Raw genomic sequence first — 19,008 nt, forward strand, 5'->3', positions numbered from 1 at the left:
TACTTTTTTATGACGATAGAAGATTCGTGCATTTATATTGACAGAGGAAGGGGTGTAGTGTTAGAACTGGTGGTCTCCAGAGGAATATCCTGCACCAGGCGCATCCTTGAGCCTGAGCGCCAGCTGCTGTTGCTGCGGCCTGTGTCCCCTAGGTAGCGCTGCTGACCGGAGTCTGCAGCGACGCCAGGCGCGTCCAATGTGACGTCATCGCGGGCCGCGGTTGTTGGTCGGTGTCTTTACCAGGTGCCGCTAGGCAGCGCTGCGAGTGGAGTGTCTCGGTCGTGGCTGGGTGCCGCCAGGAGCCGCTGTGGCCGGCCCTGTCAGTCCCGGTGTTCGGTCTCCTCGCTGACACACCGGGGTTGTGACCGGTTTCTCGCCGCTGCCTCTGCACCCGGTCGAACCGCTGCCGGCCTCGCCCGTCGTTAACCTTGGCCTTCTCGCACTTTTGCTCCGGCGTTGCCCGCCTTCCATAGCTGGGGCCCGCTCTCGTTGCCCGGTCCTTTCCTGCCTACCCGCCCCGGTGGAAGCTTCCGCTGGCTCCCCGGACCCCTTTGCTGAAGTTAAGCCGGGAGGTGCTGTGCTGGTTGTGGCCGGGCCTGGCTCCCGATAGTCGGTGTGTTCGGTGGCGGTGCGGTCTGTCTCTCACCCCCGCGGTATCCCGCTGGGGATTTCGCCCTTTTATCCCTGAGCTGAGCCCTGGCTCTGCCATGCCGGGTCCGGCTACCGGGAGCAGGGCACGCGTGTATGCCGAGGTAAACAGCCTGAAACCCCGCGAGTACTGGGATTACGAGTTGCACGTTCCTGAGTGGGGGTAAGAGACATTTACAGAGTAATGAAGTTAATATTATTTGAATACATTGACATCTATTTATGGAGTGAGTAATTCGCCTGTAGGTTGGAGAAATGCTGGTAAACGTAATAAGAACGTGCAGAGTAGTTGTGTGAACTGTGAATAGGAATATGTGGAAATACAGTTTTTAAAAAAGTAATGGATTTACTTCTATATCCCCAAAGACAAGTTCTTGTTGGCATATAAATGTTTAATTGTTAGAGCCTCTTAAGTAATAAATTGTGGTTAATTTCTTAATAAACTTCACATCATATGATTTCAGTCCTTGGTATGAGCTGTCCTACATCATAAATATACTTAAGTAGGTTGGTGTCAGTACTTGATTTTAGTTATTAATTATGTTGTCACTGATTTGAACCACACCCTTTTTATAAACTTTATAGTTAAATACAGATTACTCTACAGGTTATAAGCAATTACCTTTTGACATTTGGGGTGTGTTTTGATTGGCTTACTTGCCTAAATATTGACAAAATTGGATTAGAACTGAATGGCAGTGGCAAGAATGTAAAATCAAAGTCAATATTTTCAGAGGAGGTTGCATGGCTCATTGAGGCTTGGGTACATAAATGTAACACTTGGATGGGGTTTCTTCCTATGTGGTTTCGCATAGTTCTGCAAGACTTGAGCAATGTACAAAGTATTTCTAACTGGGCAATACACAGAAAACTTCATAATGGCTTTACTGATTGGTGCCTTTATGTTCAGAGTCTTCTATTTTGTCCTGAATACTAAGGCCTGGGTGTGCATGATAACATCCTTTCTGAGGGAATTCATAGCACCTACACCTGAACTGATACATTGAATTTGGATATTGGCAGTGTATAGTGACTGCTTTCTGTCCATGCAATTGTCAAAAAAAAGAAAAAGTGCTATTTAAGTTATTTTGATATTTGTTCCTGTGTTAGGTTGTGTTGTTTTTTTTTGTTGTCAATTTGCTTTGGGGTTAGAATTTTAGTAAGAAAAAGCTGATTTAGCAATTGGTTGAACAATACTTACCAAGTCTTCCTGCTTAAAGAAGAGCCGGATTCTAGCATAGCTGCATAGTCCTAATGTATAATATTAAAGTAGTCAAGATGTTCCTGAGTTGTATAAAGTGACATTTAAAATATTAAATTATTTCTGTCATAAATTGAAGATTTTTCACAGAAGCAACATTAAGATTGATACCTGCATCTTTAGTTGTCATGAAACAAAACAAATATTGTCTGCACATGTCAGGGAAGCTACTTGATTTACTCAATTTGATTTTTTGAGATTTATTCAGACACCTTGGATGTAGTAACTGCAAACAATAAAAACTCATCTCTATTTAAATCTGCATTTGGGACAACTCTGACCATGTGCATGTTCCTAAAAGACACTTTTTTTTTAGATATTTACCTATAAAGAATAGAGTGAGGATCTATAAATCTTTCAGTAAAATATTTGCAAGGAATTTGAGCAAGTGTTCACACTATAGTATTCCAAATGCTGAATTTGTTGGTGTTTACTTAGCTCGTTATCTTAAAACATACAATGTTTGTTTTTATTCTCATAATATACTCGGAAACTAAAATTAAAGAAAAAAGGTAAAATTTAAATTTAGATGTTATGAACCACTCAGAGATGCTTATCGTAATTTGCTGTTGCATTTTGTTGCAGTTTTACATTTTTGTCAAAAGATGTTTTAAAGAAAAAGTTCCAAAATTAGACACAATTTTACCAAGTATGACAAGGAACAAAAAGATGAAAAATCTGTCCTGTTTGGTGATAATGGGACAGCTGTTTCTCTACATGTAGAACCTTTGAAATGCTTAATAATTCCCAGAAAGGTCTTGGTTTAACTTTGTGTTCAATGTAAAACAGAAAATGCTGGGAATACGCAGGCCAAATTGCACCTGCAGCAAGAATTTATGTTGACATTTTTTTCAGCATTCTAACAGCGCCTTTGATCTACAAAGTTAATTCAGTTTCTCTTAAAGGTGCATCCTGGTCTGAGTATTCCCAGCATTTTGTTTTTATTTTACAGAGCATTAGTGATGTACACACAGAAGCAGGTCCTTTGGCCCATCTACTCCATGCTGAAACCAGTTAAACTGCCTACTGCCAATGACCTGTGCCTGTGCCTGGACCATAGACCATATTCCTACTATCCGTGTACTTATCCAAGCTTCCCTTAAACATTGGAACTGTGCTTGCATGGATCTCGTATGCTGGCAGCTCATGCCACATTCTCACGACCCTCTGAGTGAAGAAGTTTCCCCTAGTTCTCCTCAAACTTCTCACCTTTTACCCTTAAGCCACGACCTCTGGTTGTAGTCCCACCCAACCTCAATGGAAAACGCCTGCTTGTATTTACCCTATCTATACCCCTCAATTTTGTATACTGCTATCAAATCTCCCCTCAATCTTCACAAACAAATCTGCAGATGCTGGAAATCCAAGCAACACACACAAAATGCTAGAGGAGCTCAGCAGGCCAGGCAGCATCTATGGAAAAAAGCACAGTCGATGTTTCAGGTTGAAACCCTTTGGCAGTACTCAAAGTCGGGTTTCAGCCCAAAACATCGACTGTGCTTTTTTTCTATAGATGCTGCTTGGCCTGCTGAGTTCCTCCAACATTTTGTTTGTTCCTTTCAATCTTCAATGTTCTAAAGCATACAGCCCTAACCTTAATCTTGCCTCCAGACCTGGCATCATCTTTGTAAATTTTCTCTACATTCTTTCAACCTTGTTTACATCTTTCCTGTAGGTAGGTAACCAAAACTGCACACATTACTCTAAACTAGGCCTTACCATCATCTTGTACAACTTCAACTTTAGATGTACCTCATCTGTATTTTTCCCATTTTCATTATATTCCTCACCATTATCTGTACTATATGCCATGCCTTAAGCACTTGAAAAAGGCTGAACTGTAATTTCTGAGTGAGATTCTATTTAGATACCAAGGCATCAGGTGATGTCCAACATTAATGCTCATTTGAACCACAGTTCCCTTCTAATTCAATTAAATCACTTGGATACGTTTGTACAAAATTAAGTTTTACAGCACAAAAGATGACTTTTCATATTACTGCTTGAAGACAGTAAAAGAAGGATGCTGCAAAGAACTGCAGATGCGAGGAAGTCCAAAGTAAAAACAGAAATATGCTGGAAATCCCCAGCAGTTCGAAGTAGCAATTGTGAAGCAAGAAATAAAATATTTTGGGTTGATTACTTATTATCAGCTAAGAGGAGTCTCACTCAAAATGCATAGATTTTGGTTATTAAGGAATTGGTAGGGTATGGGAATTGTGCTAGAGAATGCTGCTGAGGTTAGAATTTCAGACATGACCTTGATGACAGGAAAAAGTTCAAAACGTTAACCACTGAGTGGACCTTTGTAACATCTCCCAAATTTTCATGCTTGTTTCTTGTGCTCTTGAACTTGATATGCAAGAGATTTTTGACTGGGTTTGTGGTTCTGTAGTTTGAAAGGACTGGACTCTGAGCAACAGAAAGCTCCCTTTAGGGAATTCATAAAATATATGCAGAGTAATTTCCCCCCCTAGAGTTCCTACTTTGTAAAAGCATAACTGCTGTACAGCTCTAGCAAGGAAGGGTGTGATGCAATCTCATCCTCCAGTGGCATTTATTATCACAGTGGGTTGTAATAATTACAAAGAAAGGTTCCAAAAATTGGAGACAGAATGCCTTTAGATCAAGTTTTATTATCCTAATTAAAATGAAAGGTCTTGGATGTGGACACAAGGTAGTTTGACGGGGAAATTGTGATTGAGACATTTTGAGGTGGATAAGACACGTCTTGAGCTTCTAGCAAAGTTATATGAAAACACTTACAGTTGCAACAGGTTTTTAACAAACCTGTGAATTGTAGAATTCTCCAGTTGGTAATGCACCAAATGAGTTCTTCCAACATTTGAAAGATCGAAGTCCATTTGGCTACTCCAAGTTCCACAGAACTTGATTTTTAAAACTTTTATGAGCTAGGCTATTAATAAACAGGGCTTTTCAGTTTTGCACTTTAGAATGGGGGGGGGTACTGAAAAATTCAAATGACTTTCACTCATTAAAAAACAATAAAACATTCAGTCAATTTAACAAATAAGGGATATTTTTAGGTGATACAAGTGTCCTTTATCCTGAGGATTGGAAGCTTGGCCTTCCCTGTTACAAGCAGCAGTAAATGTAAGTTTTGTTTTGGGGGGGAAAACGGGATATTTGTTTTTACAAAGCTGCTGCTGAGCCAATTGCAGTACTACCCACTCACAGCCAAACTATGTAATATATTAATAAATGTAAGTCATGGTGCTTTCTAACATGTGGGATATTGGGGTTGGTAAAATAACACAAGGTACAAGTTAATGCCAACATTAATTTCCCTCCTGCATTTTCATTTGCCATTCAATAGGTCAATTAAATTGAGAATTCCCAACTTTCTCCTATTTTAAAGTTATTTCAATTCTGTCTGGTACATCAGTAAAATCTGTTATGAATTAATCTGAGCATTGGGTCATTTTGACTGGATCTTACCTACCCTCTAAAAGCTTAAGCATATTCAACATGTTGATATAATAATTTGTACTATTGCACTCTCCCACCATCCTGTGCATGTTGACCTGGAGTGAATCCTGACTGGCTGTAAATACTGTGTTAAAATTCTCAGCCTCATTTTCAAATCCTTGGAGGACTCTTCGTTCCTCTAACTTTGCTGTACCCCAACACTGTAGACTTCATTCTGAAGCATCTCTACTTTTTTCCCAAGTCGCTATTTGTCTTTGTTAGAGATTTCAGTCACCAGTACTAATCTCCTTGGCTATTTGTAGAGTTTGGGTCGCTGTTATACATGTTACTGTTTATCTTCACACACTAAATAGTAAAATAAAGTAAACATGAGGAATTCTGCAGATGCTGGAAATTCAAGCAACACACATCAAAGTTGCTGGTGAATGCAGCAGGCCAGGCAGCATCTCTAGGAAGAGTAAGAGATTTGACTTCTCTTACTAACTCTTCCTTCAGTTAGTTCTGACGAAGGGTCTCGGCCGAACCGTCGACTGTACCTCTTCCTAGAGATGCTGCCTGGCCTGCTGCGTTCACCAGCAACTTTGATGTGTGTTGCCTAAGTAAAATAAAATATTCATTCTCACCGTACTGGACCAGAAATGTTTTACCTTGAGCTCTTCATATTGTGATGAAATGGTTAATGTTAAAGACACTAACCATTTGTGAACTTTGAGACTTTCAAGATGGGTACTTGAATCATGTGGGCCCATGTCAACAACTGAACTGAAAGTAACACAAACTTTTTATGTATGTTTGAAGTTTGCACATTAATGGTACAGTCTGTTGCCCCAAATTCAATGGACAGTGCACTTACTAGTAGCAACAATCCTTAAAGTCTTTTGTCAGTTTTACTCATGTATAGTACAATGAGTCACACATTCTTCTCTTACTTTGTTGCTGTGTGTTTAGTGGACCAGGAGATTAGAGTTCACTTTAATGGAACATAAGTGCTTCTCAGTGTCAAGTCTGTGACTGGAATATTCATATTCTGCAGCAGACCTTTTTCTCTGTCCTACCTTGTAAGGAGGTTTTTTTTATAATAACTAATTTTAATGAACACTGCAGACATCCTCTTTTCTCCTTCACACCCCTTGTAAGCAAATCTGCCAACAATTTCAATGTTCTGTTTACACTCAGATTTTGCTTGTGTTCACAATTGTCTGCTTCCTCCTTAAAGGCCCTGCTTGATAAATTGAGTTATGATTATTGGACCCAGCAGTACTAAAGCATCATTACTAATGTCCATTCCTTTTTGTGGGTGTTTATGGTCATTTTGACAAGACAATATCTGCTTCCAGTCCTATTGTGGTCAATGATTGGTTGCAAACAGGAGTCTGGCTTGATACTTTTCTATTTTCTTTCGTATTCCAAAGAATAATAGTTATTATTGTCAGCGTCAGGTTTATTGTCACTGACGTGTTGTGAACTTGTTGCATTGTGGCAGCAGTACTATGCAAGACATAGCAAGTGGTGAATGCAACCAGTCAAGGTGTTTTCCCTGAGTCTTTGGTGACATACCAAATCTCCTCAAACTCGGAATGAAATAGAGCCATTAGTGTGCTGCCTTCATGATTACATCAGTGTGTTGGACCCAAAATAGTTCCTCTGAGATATTGACACACAGGGACTTAAAGCTGTTCACCCCATCCACCAATGGCCCATCAACAAGGATGCTGTGTGTTTTCTTGATTTTCCTTTCCTGAGGTCCACAGTTTGTTTGTTGGTCTTGCTGATATTGAGCGCGAGGTGGTTGTTGCAAAACCATTCAACCAGCTGATCTATTTCACTCCTGAAGGCTTATTACCATCTGAGATTCTGCCAAAAGAAATGGTGTCATCATTGAGTTTATAGATGGTGTTTCAGCTTTGTCTAGTGTAGAGAGAGTAGACCAGTGGGTGAAGCCCACATTCTTGATAGGTTCTTGATTAGTAAGAATGTCGAAGGTTACAGGGGCATGAGGGTGGGGGGGGGGGGGAATAAAATCCAATGTCTTATGGTCTTGAGATGCACCAGTACTGACAGAGAGAAGTGTTATTACTGATCTGCACTGCCTGTGACCTCACAGTAAGGAAGTGGAGGATCCAGTTGCAGAGAAAGAGGTGCAGAGGCCCAGGTAATGAAGTTTGTTGATTAGTACTGAGAGGATGATGGTATTGAATGTAATTCATAAAGAGCAACCTTCCGTATGGTTTGCTATTGTCTGAATGCTGCCTGGGCTCTCATCAGCCATGTACTGTTGCACTAGAAAAGGCCATGTTTTCCAGTTTTAATGTCCTACCTGTAAGATTCTTCATGATGTGTGATTAGTCTCTTCTGCTTTTCCTAAAAGTGAACATAATTGAGGCACATCTGAACATCAGGACTTTACGAAGTAATGTGCAGTAACTAGCTGTATTGTGCACCATTCTACTCTTGGAAAATACTCCAGTATACCCAGAGCGCTGAATGTAGATCTAAGATTGCCCTGTTATTGTCCTGCATTAAAACCTACCCTCCTGCTTGGTTGAGGTTCTCAATCTTCAGTCCACCAGAACTCATTTTCCTTTTTATTCTCTGCATGCCAGCATATGAATTCAGAGCAGCAGTTCATGGTTGATCTAATTTTAACCCCTTTTCCACAATCCTGCACATCTACAGTAAGCTTTCACTCTTTTGCTGATCAAGCATCAACCTTGCCTCTGCTTTAAAATACTCAGACTCAAATTCCATCTTAAAGGGAGACCCAAAACTCATAACCCTTAGTAAAAATTTTTTTTAAAGTGTCATCTGTCTTAATGATAGGTAGTGGTGTCAGTGCTATTGCAGGCACATATTTGCCTGCATGTTAATTTTGGTAAGGCTCCTGAAGTTTGGAAAATGAGCCTTATTATGGATCTGGATTTAGTTGCCACTGAGTTTTAGATTTGATTGTGTACAACTTGTTTGAATTGGTCAAAATCTTACTGAAATAAAATACCTTGGAATGGTTTTCCTCATTAAACTTTTCTTGCACCCATTAGCTTGAAAAACTCACTGTTAATTTCTGAATATGCAATTGAAAACTGAGCAGCAAAGATGGAATAATGTATCTGGGCCCTTGATGAATGAGGGGATTAACAATGTGTCTTTGACAAAAGAAAAACAGAAAAATATTTCAAGACACATTCTAATAGGAAAGAGACGAAAGGAAAGAAGGAATTGAGAAAGATCAAAGACAATAAGCAAAACATTTTAAAACTATGCAGCCTGGAGGATTTGATTGTCATAGATTATAGATTATTTTTGGTGCCTGTTGTAATTTCAATCAGTTTAATGTTCAAATCTAAAATTAATTTTAAAGTTCAGGATGAAGCAACAAGTGAAGTAGTTTAATTTAATAAATTAAAAAGTTGATAACTTTGCCACAATGTAAGTTATCATCACGTGCTTGCCAATATGTGCGGTAATAATAATTTTCTAGCAAGGTTAGTTCATCTGTTATCCACTGAAACCTGTGAATAACTTTTCCTTCCTGTGGTTACTCCATTGACTAAGTTAGTTCATAACTTAGTTTGTCTTCTAGTTGTGATTATTAATAAAATTAGTATGATTTGAAACCAAAAAAGAATAATTACCATTTACAATTACAAACTAACACTAGTTTCAGAGGGACCAGTGATGGAAAGGGTGAGCAGTTTCAAGTTCCCGAATGTCAGCGTCTCTGAAGATCTATCCTGGACTCAACATATTGGTGCAATTGCAAAAAAGACTCAACAATATTTCATTAGGGGTTTGAGAAGACTTGGTATATCACCAAAGATGCTTGCAAATTTCTACAGATGCACCGTGGAGAGAGGTCTAACTGGTTGCTTCACCATCTGGTATGGAAGGGCTATTGCACAGGTTCAGAAAAATCTGCAGAAAATTGTAAACTTAGCCTCCCGAGCATCAAGGGCATCTTTAAAAGGTGATGCTCACAAAGGCAGCCTCCATCATCAAGGACTCTTATCACCCAGAACATGCCCTCTTCTCATTGCTGTCATCAAGGAGGCGATACAGGACCCTGTATCGTTGCTGCCATTAAAGAGGAGACACAGAACCTGAAGTCACACATCAAACATTTTAGGAACAGCTTCTTTCCCACTGCCCTCTGAATGGAAAATGAATCCATGCACACTACCTCACTTTTTTTTCCTTTGCTGTTGCACCACAAAAGCGTACACACATATATTTCTATTTCTTCCACAAAACAACATATTTCATTACATGTACCAGTGATATTAAGTCTGATTCTGATTGCCCAAACCTTCAGTAAAAAAAAAGTTCTATAAATGGATGTAATTTGTATTTCAGTGTAGCATTCTGGCCTTTGGTTAGAGCTCAATTTCTTGGGCCTTAGTTAATAGAAACCATACAAAAAACTGCAGCACAGAAACAGGCCTTTTGGCCCTTCTTGGCTGTGCCGAAATGTTTGAAGGTGCCATTTTTTTCCCCTGATAAATATAAAGTAGGATTAGCCTGGTCAGCAGATCTGAGACTGCTGTACCCTTTAACGAGATCATAGCTGAACTTCTACCCCAGCACCATTTTCTTGCCTTCCATCCATAAGACATAGGAGCAGAATTAGGCCATTTAGCCCATTGAGTGTGCTTTGCCATTCCATCATGACAGATTTTATTATTTCCCCCCCCCCATCCCATTCTGCCTTCTCCCTATAACCTTTCATGCCTTAACTAATCAAAAACCTATCAACCTCAGCTTTCAACATATTCAATGACTTGGCCTCCACAGTTGTCTGTGGTAATGAAATCCACAAATTCACCACCCTCTGGCTAAAGAAATTCCTCCTTGTCTCTTTTCTAAATAGTTGTCCCTCTATTCTGAGGCTGTGCCCTCCGGTCCTAGACATCCTCTAGGAAACATCCTCTCCCCGTCCACTCTGTCTTTCAATATTCAATAGGTTTCATTTTTTATTTTATGTGATATACAGCATCGAACAAACCTTTCCGGCCCCTGGAGCTGCACCACACAGCAAACCACCGATTTAACCCTAGCCTAATTATGGGACAATTTACAGTGACCCAGTGAACCTACTAACCAGTACACCTTTGGGCTGTGGAAGGAAACCGTGGTTACCCACACGCACACAGGAAAGAATGTACAAACCCGTTAACAGAGGCTGCTGGAATTGAACTTCAAATCCAGCACCCCAAGCTGTAATAGTGTCACAGTAACTGCTATGCTACTGTGATGCCCCACAACCTTCTAAACTCCAGTGAGTACAGATCCAGAGAAATCAAACACTCCTCGTGTGTTAACCCTTCCATTCCCGGAAGCATTCTTGTGAACCTTTTCTGGGCCCTCATGTGCCAGTACATCTTTTCTTAGAGAAGGGGCCCAAAACTGCTCACAATACTCCAATTGTCATCTGACCAATGATATATAAAGCCTCAATATTACACTTATTTTTTAATATTCTAGTCCTCTTGAAATGAATGCTGACATTGGATTTGCCTTTCTTACCACTGACGCGACCTGCAAATTAATCTTTAGGGAGTCTTCCATGAACTCTTCCAAGTCCCCTTACACCTTTGATTTTTGAACTTTCTCCCCGTTTCAAAAATAATCTATGACTTTATTCCTTTTTCCGAAGTGCATATTCCCGACACTATATCCCATCTCTCACTTTGCCAATTCTCCTAATCTTTCTAGGTCCTTTTGCAGAATAACTGCTTCCTCAACGCCACTTGCCCTTTAACACTACTTGTCCCTCCACTTATTTGCAAGTTTGTTCGCAAAGCCATAGGTGCTGTCATCCAAATCATTGACATATAACATCAAAAGAAGCAGTCTCAACAGTGATCCCTATGAACACCATTATTCATCTCCAAACAACTAAATAAGACCCCCTTTATTTCCATTCTTTGCCTCCTGCCGGTTAACTGATCTTCTGTCCATGCTAGTATCTTTACTGCAATACTTGGGTTCTTTTCTTGCTTAGCATCCTCATGTGCAGTCCCTGTCAAAGGCTTTTGGAAAATCCAAGTAAACAAAATCCACTGACTCTTTCCCTATTTATGTAATTTCCTCAAAGAATTCCAACATACGTCAAGCAAGATTTTTCCTTAAAGAAACCATGCTGATTTTGGCCTATTTCATCATGTGCCTAAAAACCTTAGCCTTAACAATAGACTTAAATCTTAAAGCCAGGCTAACTGGTCTATAAGTTCCTTAAAGCCAGGCTAACTGGTCTGTAAGTTCCTTCCTTCTGCCTCCTCCCTTTTTGAAGAGTGGAGTACATTTGCAATTTTCCAGTCTCCTGGAACCATTCCAATATCTAGTGATTCTTGAAAGAACACTAGTGCCTCCACAATCTCTTCAGTTATCTCTTTCAGAACCCTGAGGAATAGTCCGTCTGGTCCAGGTGACTTATCAACCTTCAGAACTTTCAGCTTCCCAAGCACCAGCTTGTTAGTAATAGCATCCCTAATCACTTCTGCCCCCCGACACTTAAATTTCTGGCAAGGTGTTTTTTCCACAATATATACTGATGCAAAATATTTACTAAGTTTGTCTGCTATTTCTCCAGTGTTACTCTCTGTCTAGCGTTATATATTTAATCTGAAAATCTTTTGGTATCCTGTTTTAATTATGACTAGCTTACCTTCATATTTCATCTTTTTGCTGCTTGTGACTTCCTTAGTTGCCTTTTGTTAGCTTCTCAGTTCTCTAACTTCTCACTAATTTTCAGAATATTATATGCCCTCTCTTTGCTTTTATGCTGTCTTTGATTTCCCTTGTCAGCTACTATTGTGTCATCTTCTTTAGAATGCCAGTACTTTGAGGTGTATCCATCCTGCGCCTTTCAAATTGCTCCCAGAAACTCCAGCCATTGCTATTCTGTCATCATCCCTGCTAGTGTCCCCTCCCAATCAACTTTGACCAGTTTCTCTCATGCCTCTAATTCCCTTTACACTACTGTAATACTGATGCATCTGACTTTAGAAATTGTCCTGTGGTTTGAGAGAGAAAAGTTAGAATTATTCATGTTCCTAGATTCCTACAATATCTGGAGACCTGCCATTCAGTTTACGATGAAATTAATGTGCAATACCTGGGTCAAAAGTTTAGAAGATTGCTTTTGGTAGGTAGGAAACCGATGACTGTGGTGCATGCTTCTAAAAGGTTCTTGTCTGTTTTGATATCTGCCCATACAGTATGGGGATCTATAAATTCTTCAGTAAAATATTTACATGGAGTTTGGGTAAATGTGGAAATAGTATTCCTAGTCCTGGTCATCTTTTTGACTGCTGACTTTGCTCATTCACTTCGCCCAGATTTGTTGGTTAATGTTTTTTTGCTGACCTTGTCTTTATTCATCAGCTTTCTCTCTCTTCACTCTCCCTCTTTGCACAATCAGTTTGGTCCTTAGTTCAGCTCCTTGTGCCCCATCATTGCAATGCCATCTGGTCAACAAGCTGTGGAATTCTATTCCTAAATTCCTCTGTTTCATCCCTCTCAGGTCAAATAATTAACTTTTTGTTTTTGGCATGAATTATTTGTGATCAAGTATTAGAAGAGAATTTGGTTTGTTTTCTGCTGCTTGGAAGAAGAGCAGTAAATGAAAGTCAGTTTCTCCTCTACTTGTTGCTCCTGGCAGCCAGTTCTTAATTGGTGCAGAGGTGTGTGTTCCTGCTTCCTAGTAACTCTGTAGTCAAGTGATAGAATGCAGATTTGCCTAACAAGTGTCATATTTTACCCTGGAGTGGAGGTGCACCTATTAAATGAAAGCTTCTAATGGAGATGCCAGAAGGTCTAGTGAAATAGACTCAATCTACTGTACCAAAACATGCTGAGAAGGGAACACTGAGCTGGCACAATGTTACGGTACCTTGGAAGGCAGATGAATATCAATTAAAGGTCCTAATAATGATGCATACATAACTAAGTCAATTTGCCAATAACCTGGGATATTATTCAGTACTATCCATTGAACCTTTGAGATTCAATGTCAGAATTTTTATTTTTCTGATAGATACAATATAATGATAGAACTAGCCTAGTTGGGGAAACTTGAACCTGCATTGCTGTTAAACAAGATTATGGCTAATTTTTGACCTCAAACGCCAGACATTGTAGGAATCTAGGGATCTGGGTAGAGTGGAGATCTATCATTCAGTTATGAAATTAATATACATTAATTTGGTTTAAGAAGGTTCAAAGGTCCAACATGTTTCTGCTCATCTCACTCTGAAGTGGTTTGCCTATTCTTTTGAGATTGTGATACCCCCATTGCATTTTTAGTGAAGTAAATCTATACTGTCCCCTCTCTCAGGAGAAAGGATACCAGAATTGAGGTATAAAAGCAAGGCATTGCCTTCATTTGCAGATGGGAATAAAATTACATAGCAAAATTTCAAGTAAAGATGGCAATACTCTTCCAGTTTCTCCAGTCAATATGTATCCTTTCACCGATATCTGAAAACAAACTATATTGTTACCTTCTCATCTGTAAGTTGTTTGCTCTATTTAGTGTTGATGAGGAGCTATAAATGTACTTATGGTGGTGAAGTGCCTTCATTTTGCAAGAGGCTACATAAGTAAAACTTTTAGTACAGGTAGCTTTTCATGATCAATTGTGTATACAAGAAAAATAATTTTTGTTACAATTGTTTGGAGCCAAAAATGATCAAAAGCTTCCTGCAAATGTTTGGGAATCTGAACAAAGTCCCTTAGAATTTTAAAAGCAAAATTTTCCTCAGGAGCCAAATAAACATTTTCAGGAGTGAGCATTGAAAGATAGTGCAGACTCCTTTTGAAGTAGACTTGCATTGTTGTATATAGGAGGAAATTTGTTCTTGCAGGGACTTGTAACTTTAGTTCTGGAGTGGAAGTGATGCATGTAGAACAGTTTTTCTTGTAGACTAGGTCTACTATAGTGTGAGCAATATTATAGTAAGAAAGGTAGCGAAAATAATTGTGTGAAGGCACAGGCTTCCTTGAGTACTCTACTCTGTTTTACCCTTTATTGAAGGTGTTGGGATGGAGATTACTGGCAGGTAAGCTTTGTGGATTTGGATAAGAGTCCTGCTTTCTGTTGTTTTACCATATACACTGAAATTAGTTAGTTGAGCCTAAATCTAAGATGTCAGTTATTTTACATATACTTGGAAAAATCTTAAAGGGCTGATACAAAGTTTGAACAGCAGAATCATACAAGCTGGGATTTGTTAGGCCTGTGTCCATGTGTTGCATTACAAAGTGTTAAAATGTAGCTAATCTTTTTCTTGCTCATTTTAAGCTTTTGATTACTTCACCCTAGATATTATTTCTAGAACAGACTTTTTCTTTTTGTTATGCTTGTTTCTCTCTGAGGGAGATGTGTGTAGGATGTATTCTCTGAGAAATGTACATGACCCAGTTGGAGTAATTCCTGGATTTTTTTTTCCTCCTTCCCACATGCAAGTTATTGACCCAGGTTCACAATCTGGTGCTCACTTGTAAGGGAAGCATGCAAGCTGATTTTTGGCACTCTGTCTCCATTCCAGTATGCCCCAATGTCTTCAAAGCCTGATAACGCATAAGGCAGGAGTCATGTTTGTTTGATGGTTAGAGAAGAAACCTACCACCCTTCCTGAATTCCGAACAAAAACTGCAAGAATTTTAACTAGCTTACACTGAATAATGTTTTGATGGAACTGAGTTGTTAACAGTAAAAGTCCTGTGCAATTCGTGGGCGCACTCTCACTGGAGCTGTCACCCATTGACATTGCAGAAATATTGCACATTTTAGTGGAATTATTTCAGAATTCAATACGTCTGATGGTCACAGCCCACAGCCAGTAAAGAAGCAACAAACAATATCAGTAGGTCGGGGCCACAGATCCATTTAAAATCTATTAAAATAAAGCAGGGGAAATCTCTTAATACAATTTTGTGGGATAATATAATTCTGAGATTATTTGAGTTAGAAGCAATGTCAACATTCAAAATTATGCTGGATCAGTGAAGGGAGAATGTTGTGGGGATGGCTGTGGAAAGAAGGAATGTAGGTAGAAGATGGGTCCTTCTAGATGAAATTGATTGCTCATTTGTATAGAGTAAAGTGGACATCACATAGTTAACTTTCTAATGCCCTGTTTGGGTTGTGATAAATGTTAGCTTTACATTTCCTTTATGGTTACTTGTGCATAAATTTGTGAGGCAAAAAGAGGACTGAGGTGAGTGCTGTATGTGTTGAAGCTAGGATGGTAGGGTAAGACCTCATTTCTTTGGAATGGGAGCAGAATTAATGATATGTTACATGTTCAGAGTAAAGGTGGATGAGCAGAGTGAGGTGCTGGTGGGTGGGGATGGGAGAGCAGGGGAGTGTTGAATAATAGACCAAAACTTTAATTGCCCGATACTGTCCTTTGTCTTTGACTAATCAACCATAAGTACAGATCAACAAATGAGTCTCATGTTGCAGACATTCAAACAATTTTTAAAAACTGATTTTTCTTTTGCTTTGCTACAGTAACCAGGATGATTACCAGTTGGTGCGAAAACTTGGTCGCGGGAAATACAGTGAAGTATTTGAGGCTATTAACATAACAAACAATGAGAAAACGGTTGTCAAAATACTGAAGGTAAGCCTCAGCATTTTATGTTCATCTTTGCTCACCCTGTGTTTCAGTATTGTAGGCGGTAGGGCAATCTGGTATCTATTGTTTCCTTGATTGTTGCTTTTTAAATCCTTGGGTTTGGAGGCCGGATTTTTTAAAATTCAGATTTGGACCCCAGTCTAATGAGGACAAATAGGATAAAGATCTCTTGCGTGCGTTATTTTGGTTTGGAATAAGCCTGAGCAGCAGCAGTTTGGTTCATGGTGGTGTGCACTGTGCTCTCGATCAAATTGATTAAAATCGATCATGAAATAGCAGTGGGAATTGGTTTACAAACCACTGAGTGCTTTCTGCTGTTCATTCAATTCTGACATGCTACCATTTCTGCCGATTATTTAGTATTCTTTATCCCTTGATTCTCCTGGAGTCCCATGTTTCTTCATCTTAGCTTTAAATAAGCTCAGCAACCAAGTGCAGTGAGAGAGCAAATTTCCAAGACTTGTATTCCTCAAAAACTGAATTGCTCCATCTCAGACCTAAAGGCCAACCCTTTTCCTGTGACAGTCTGCAATTTACAGTCTGAGGAAATGAGCTTTTGCACCCACCCTCAGAATCTTGGATATCTGACTGTGACAACTTATTCTCAGAGAGATTTTTGTCTTTCTAATTGCTTGTTGTACCTGACTATTACCTATGATTTAGGGATTAGCTTATCAAGTTCCCTGTGGCTACCATCGTCGATTTTCTGTTCTTCATCCAAACTGAATAAACTCACATTTCCCAGGTTATTCCTTTTTCTGTTGTATTTCCCACTTGGTTAGATTGTTTATCCCTTTGTCCTTAATAGTCCTTTGTCAGCAGACATAGAAATTTTGAAAGTTTTATCTAACTTGTCAGGCAACTTGTATTTGAATTGGAACCAAATCTCAAAAGTTTTTGTAGAAGTATATAACTGCAACTTTAAATGGATTATAAAACTACTGTATAAGATATAGAAGCAGAATTAGGCCATTTGGCTGTCGAGTCTGCGCTGCCATTTCAACACAGCTGATCCATTTACCCTCTTAGCCCCTGTCTCCTGCCTTCTTTCTACATCCCTTCATGCCCTGACTAGTCAAGAATCTATCCACCTCTGCCTTAAATATATCCCGTGACTTCGCCTCCACAGCCACCTGTGACAATGAGTTCCACAGATTTACCACTCTCTGACTAAAGAAATTCCTCCTCATCTCCATTCTAAGGGACACCCCACTATTCTGAGGCCTTGTCCTCCGGTCTTAGACTCCCCCACAATAGGAAACATCCTCTCTACATCAACATTCGATAGGCTTCAGTGAGGTCACCTATCACTCTTTTGAATTCCAGTGAGTAGAGGTCCAGAGCAATCAAACACTCAAAGCCTTTCAATCCTGGAGTCATTTTCATGAACCTCCTTTAAATCCTGTCCAACGTCCTTGGATTAAGGGATCCAAAACTGTTCACAATACTCCAAGTGAGGTCTCATCAATGCTTTATAAAGCTTCAACATTGCATCCTTTTATATTCTAGCCCTCTCTAAATCAATACTAACATCACAGTTGCCTTTTTCACGACCAACTTAACCTGCAAATTAACCTTTTGGGATCCTGCACCAGGACGCCCAAATCCCTTTGCACCGAGATATTTGTATTTTCTATCCATTTAGAAAATGTTTGTGCATTTATTTCTTGTACCAAAGGCTAGGACCATACACTGTATTCCATCAGCGACTTCTTTGCCCATTCTCTTAATCTGTCCTTCTGTAGCCTCTCTCCTTCCTCTAAACTACCTGCTCCTCCACCTATCTTCTTTTTGTTCACAAACTTGGCCACAAAGCCATCAATTCCGTTATCCGAGTCATTGACATGTAACATAAAAAGAAGCGGCCCTAGCATAGACCCCTTGGAACCAGCAGCCAACCAGAAAAGGCTCCCTTTATTCCCACTCCTGCCTTCTGCCAATCAGCCAATGGAAGTGCTACACATGCCCTTACACTTCCTCCCTTACCACCATTCAGGGCCCCAGACAGTCCTTCCAGGTGAGGCGACACTTCACCTGTGAGTCGGCTGGGGTGATATACTGTGTCCGGTGCTCTCGATGTGGCCTTCTATATATTGGTGAGACCCGACACAGGCTGGGAGATCGCTTCGCTGAACACCTATGCTCTGTCCGCCAGAGAAAGCAGGATCTCCCAGTGGCCACACATTTTAATTCCACATCACATTCCCATTCTGACATGTCTATCCATGGCCTCCTCTACTGTCAAGATGAAGCCACTCTCAGGTTGGAAGAACAACACCTTGTATTCCGTCTGGGTAGCCTCCAACCTGATGGCATGAACATTGACTTCTCAAACTTCCACTAATGCCCCACCTCTGCCTTGTACCCCATCCGTTATTTATTGATATACACACATTCTTTCTCTCTCTCTCCTTTTTCTCCCTCTGTCCCTCTGACTATACCCCTTGCCCATCCTCTGGGTGTTCCCCCTCTCCCCCTTTTCTTTCTCCCTAGGCCTCCTGTCCCATGATCCTCTCATATCCCTTTTGCCAATCACCTGTCCAGCTCTTGGCTCCATCCCTCCCCCTCCTGTCTTCTCCTATCATTTTGGATCTCCCCCTCCCCCTCCCACTTTCAAATCTTTTACTAGCTCTTCTTTCGGTTAGTCCTGACGAAGGGTCTCAGCCCGAAACGTCGACTGTACCTCTAGAGATTCTGCCTGGCCTGCTGCGTTCTCCAGCAACTTTGATAAAGTGTCTTGCTTTATCTATGCTACTATCTTTCCTGTAATACCATGGGCTCTTAACTTGTGTACCAAACTTGTGTGGCACCTTGTCAAAGGCCTTCTGAAAATCCAAGTACAAATCATCAACTGATTCTCCTTTGTCTATCCTTGCTATTTCTTCAAAGAAATCCAACAGATTTGTTAGGCAAGATTTTCCCTTGAGGAAACCATGCTAACTATGGCCTATTTTATCCTGTTTATCCTAAACAATCATTTCTAACATCTTCTCAACCGCTGATGTCAGA

The 19,008-nt window shown here is 40.1% G+C and overlaps 1 protein-coding gene across 4 annotated transcripts in view; it reads left to right on the forward strand.

Moving 5' to 3' along the window:
* The first annotated feature begins 262 nt into the window (after positions 1-262).
* csnk2a2b (casein kinase 2, alpha prime polypeptide b) overlaps positions 263-19,008 on the forward strand; it is a 44,325-nt gene continuing 25,579 nt past the window's right edge. For all 4 annotated transcript variants that reach the window (XM_072279366.1, XM_072279364.1, XM_072279365.1 and 1 more), the window contains exons 1-2: positions 263-811; positions 15,873-15,984. In XM_072279366.1, the coding sequence (XP_072135467.1) occupies positions 708-811; positions 15,873-15,984 (216 nt within the window). In that variant the 5' untranslated portion in view covers positions 263-707. The remainder of the gene's footprint in view (positions 812-15,872; positions 15,985-19,008) is intronic.

Source organism: Mobula birostris, chromosome 15 (genome assembly GCF_030028105.1).
Source record: "Mobula birostris isolate sMobBir1 chromosome 15, sMobBir1.hap1, whole genome shotgun sequence".
NCBI classification, from domain to species: Eukaryota; Metazoa; Chordata; class Chondrichthyes; order Myliobatiformes; family Myliobatidae; genus Mobula; species Mobula birostris.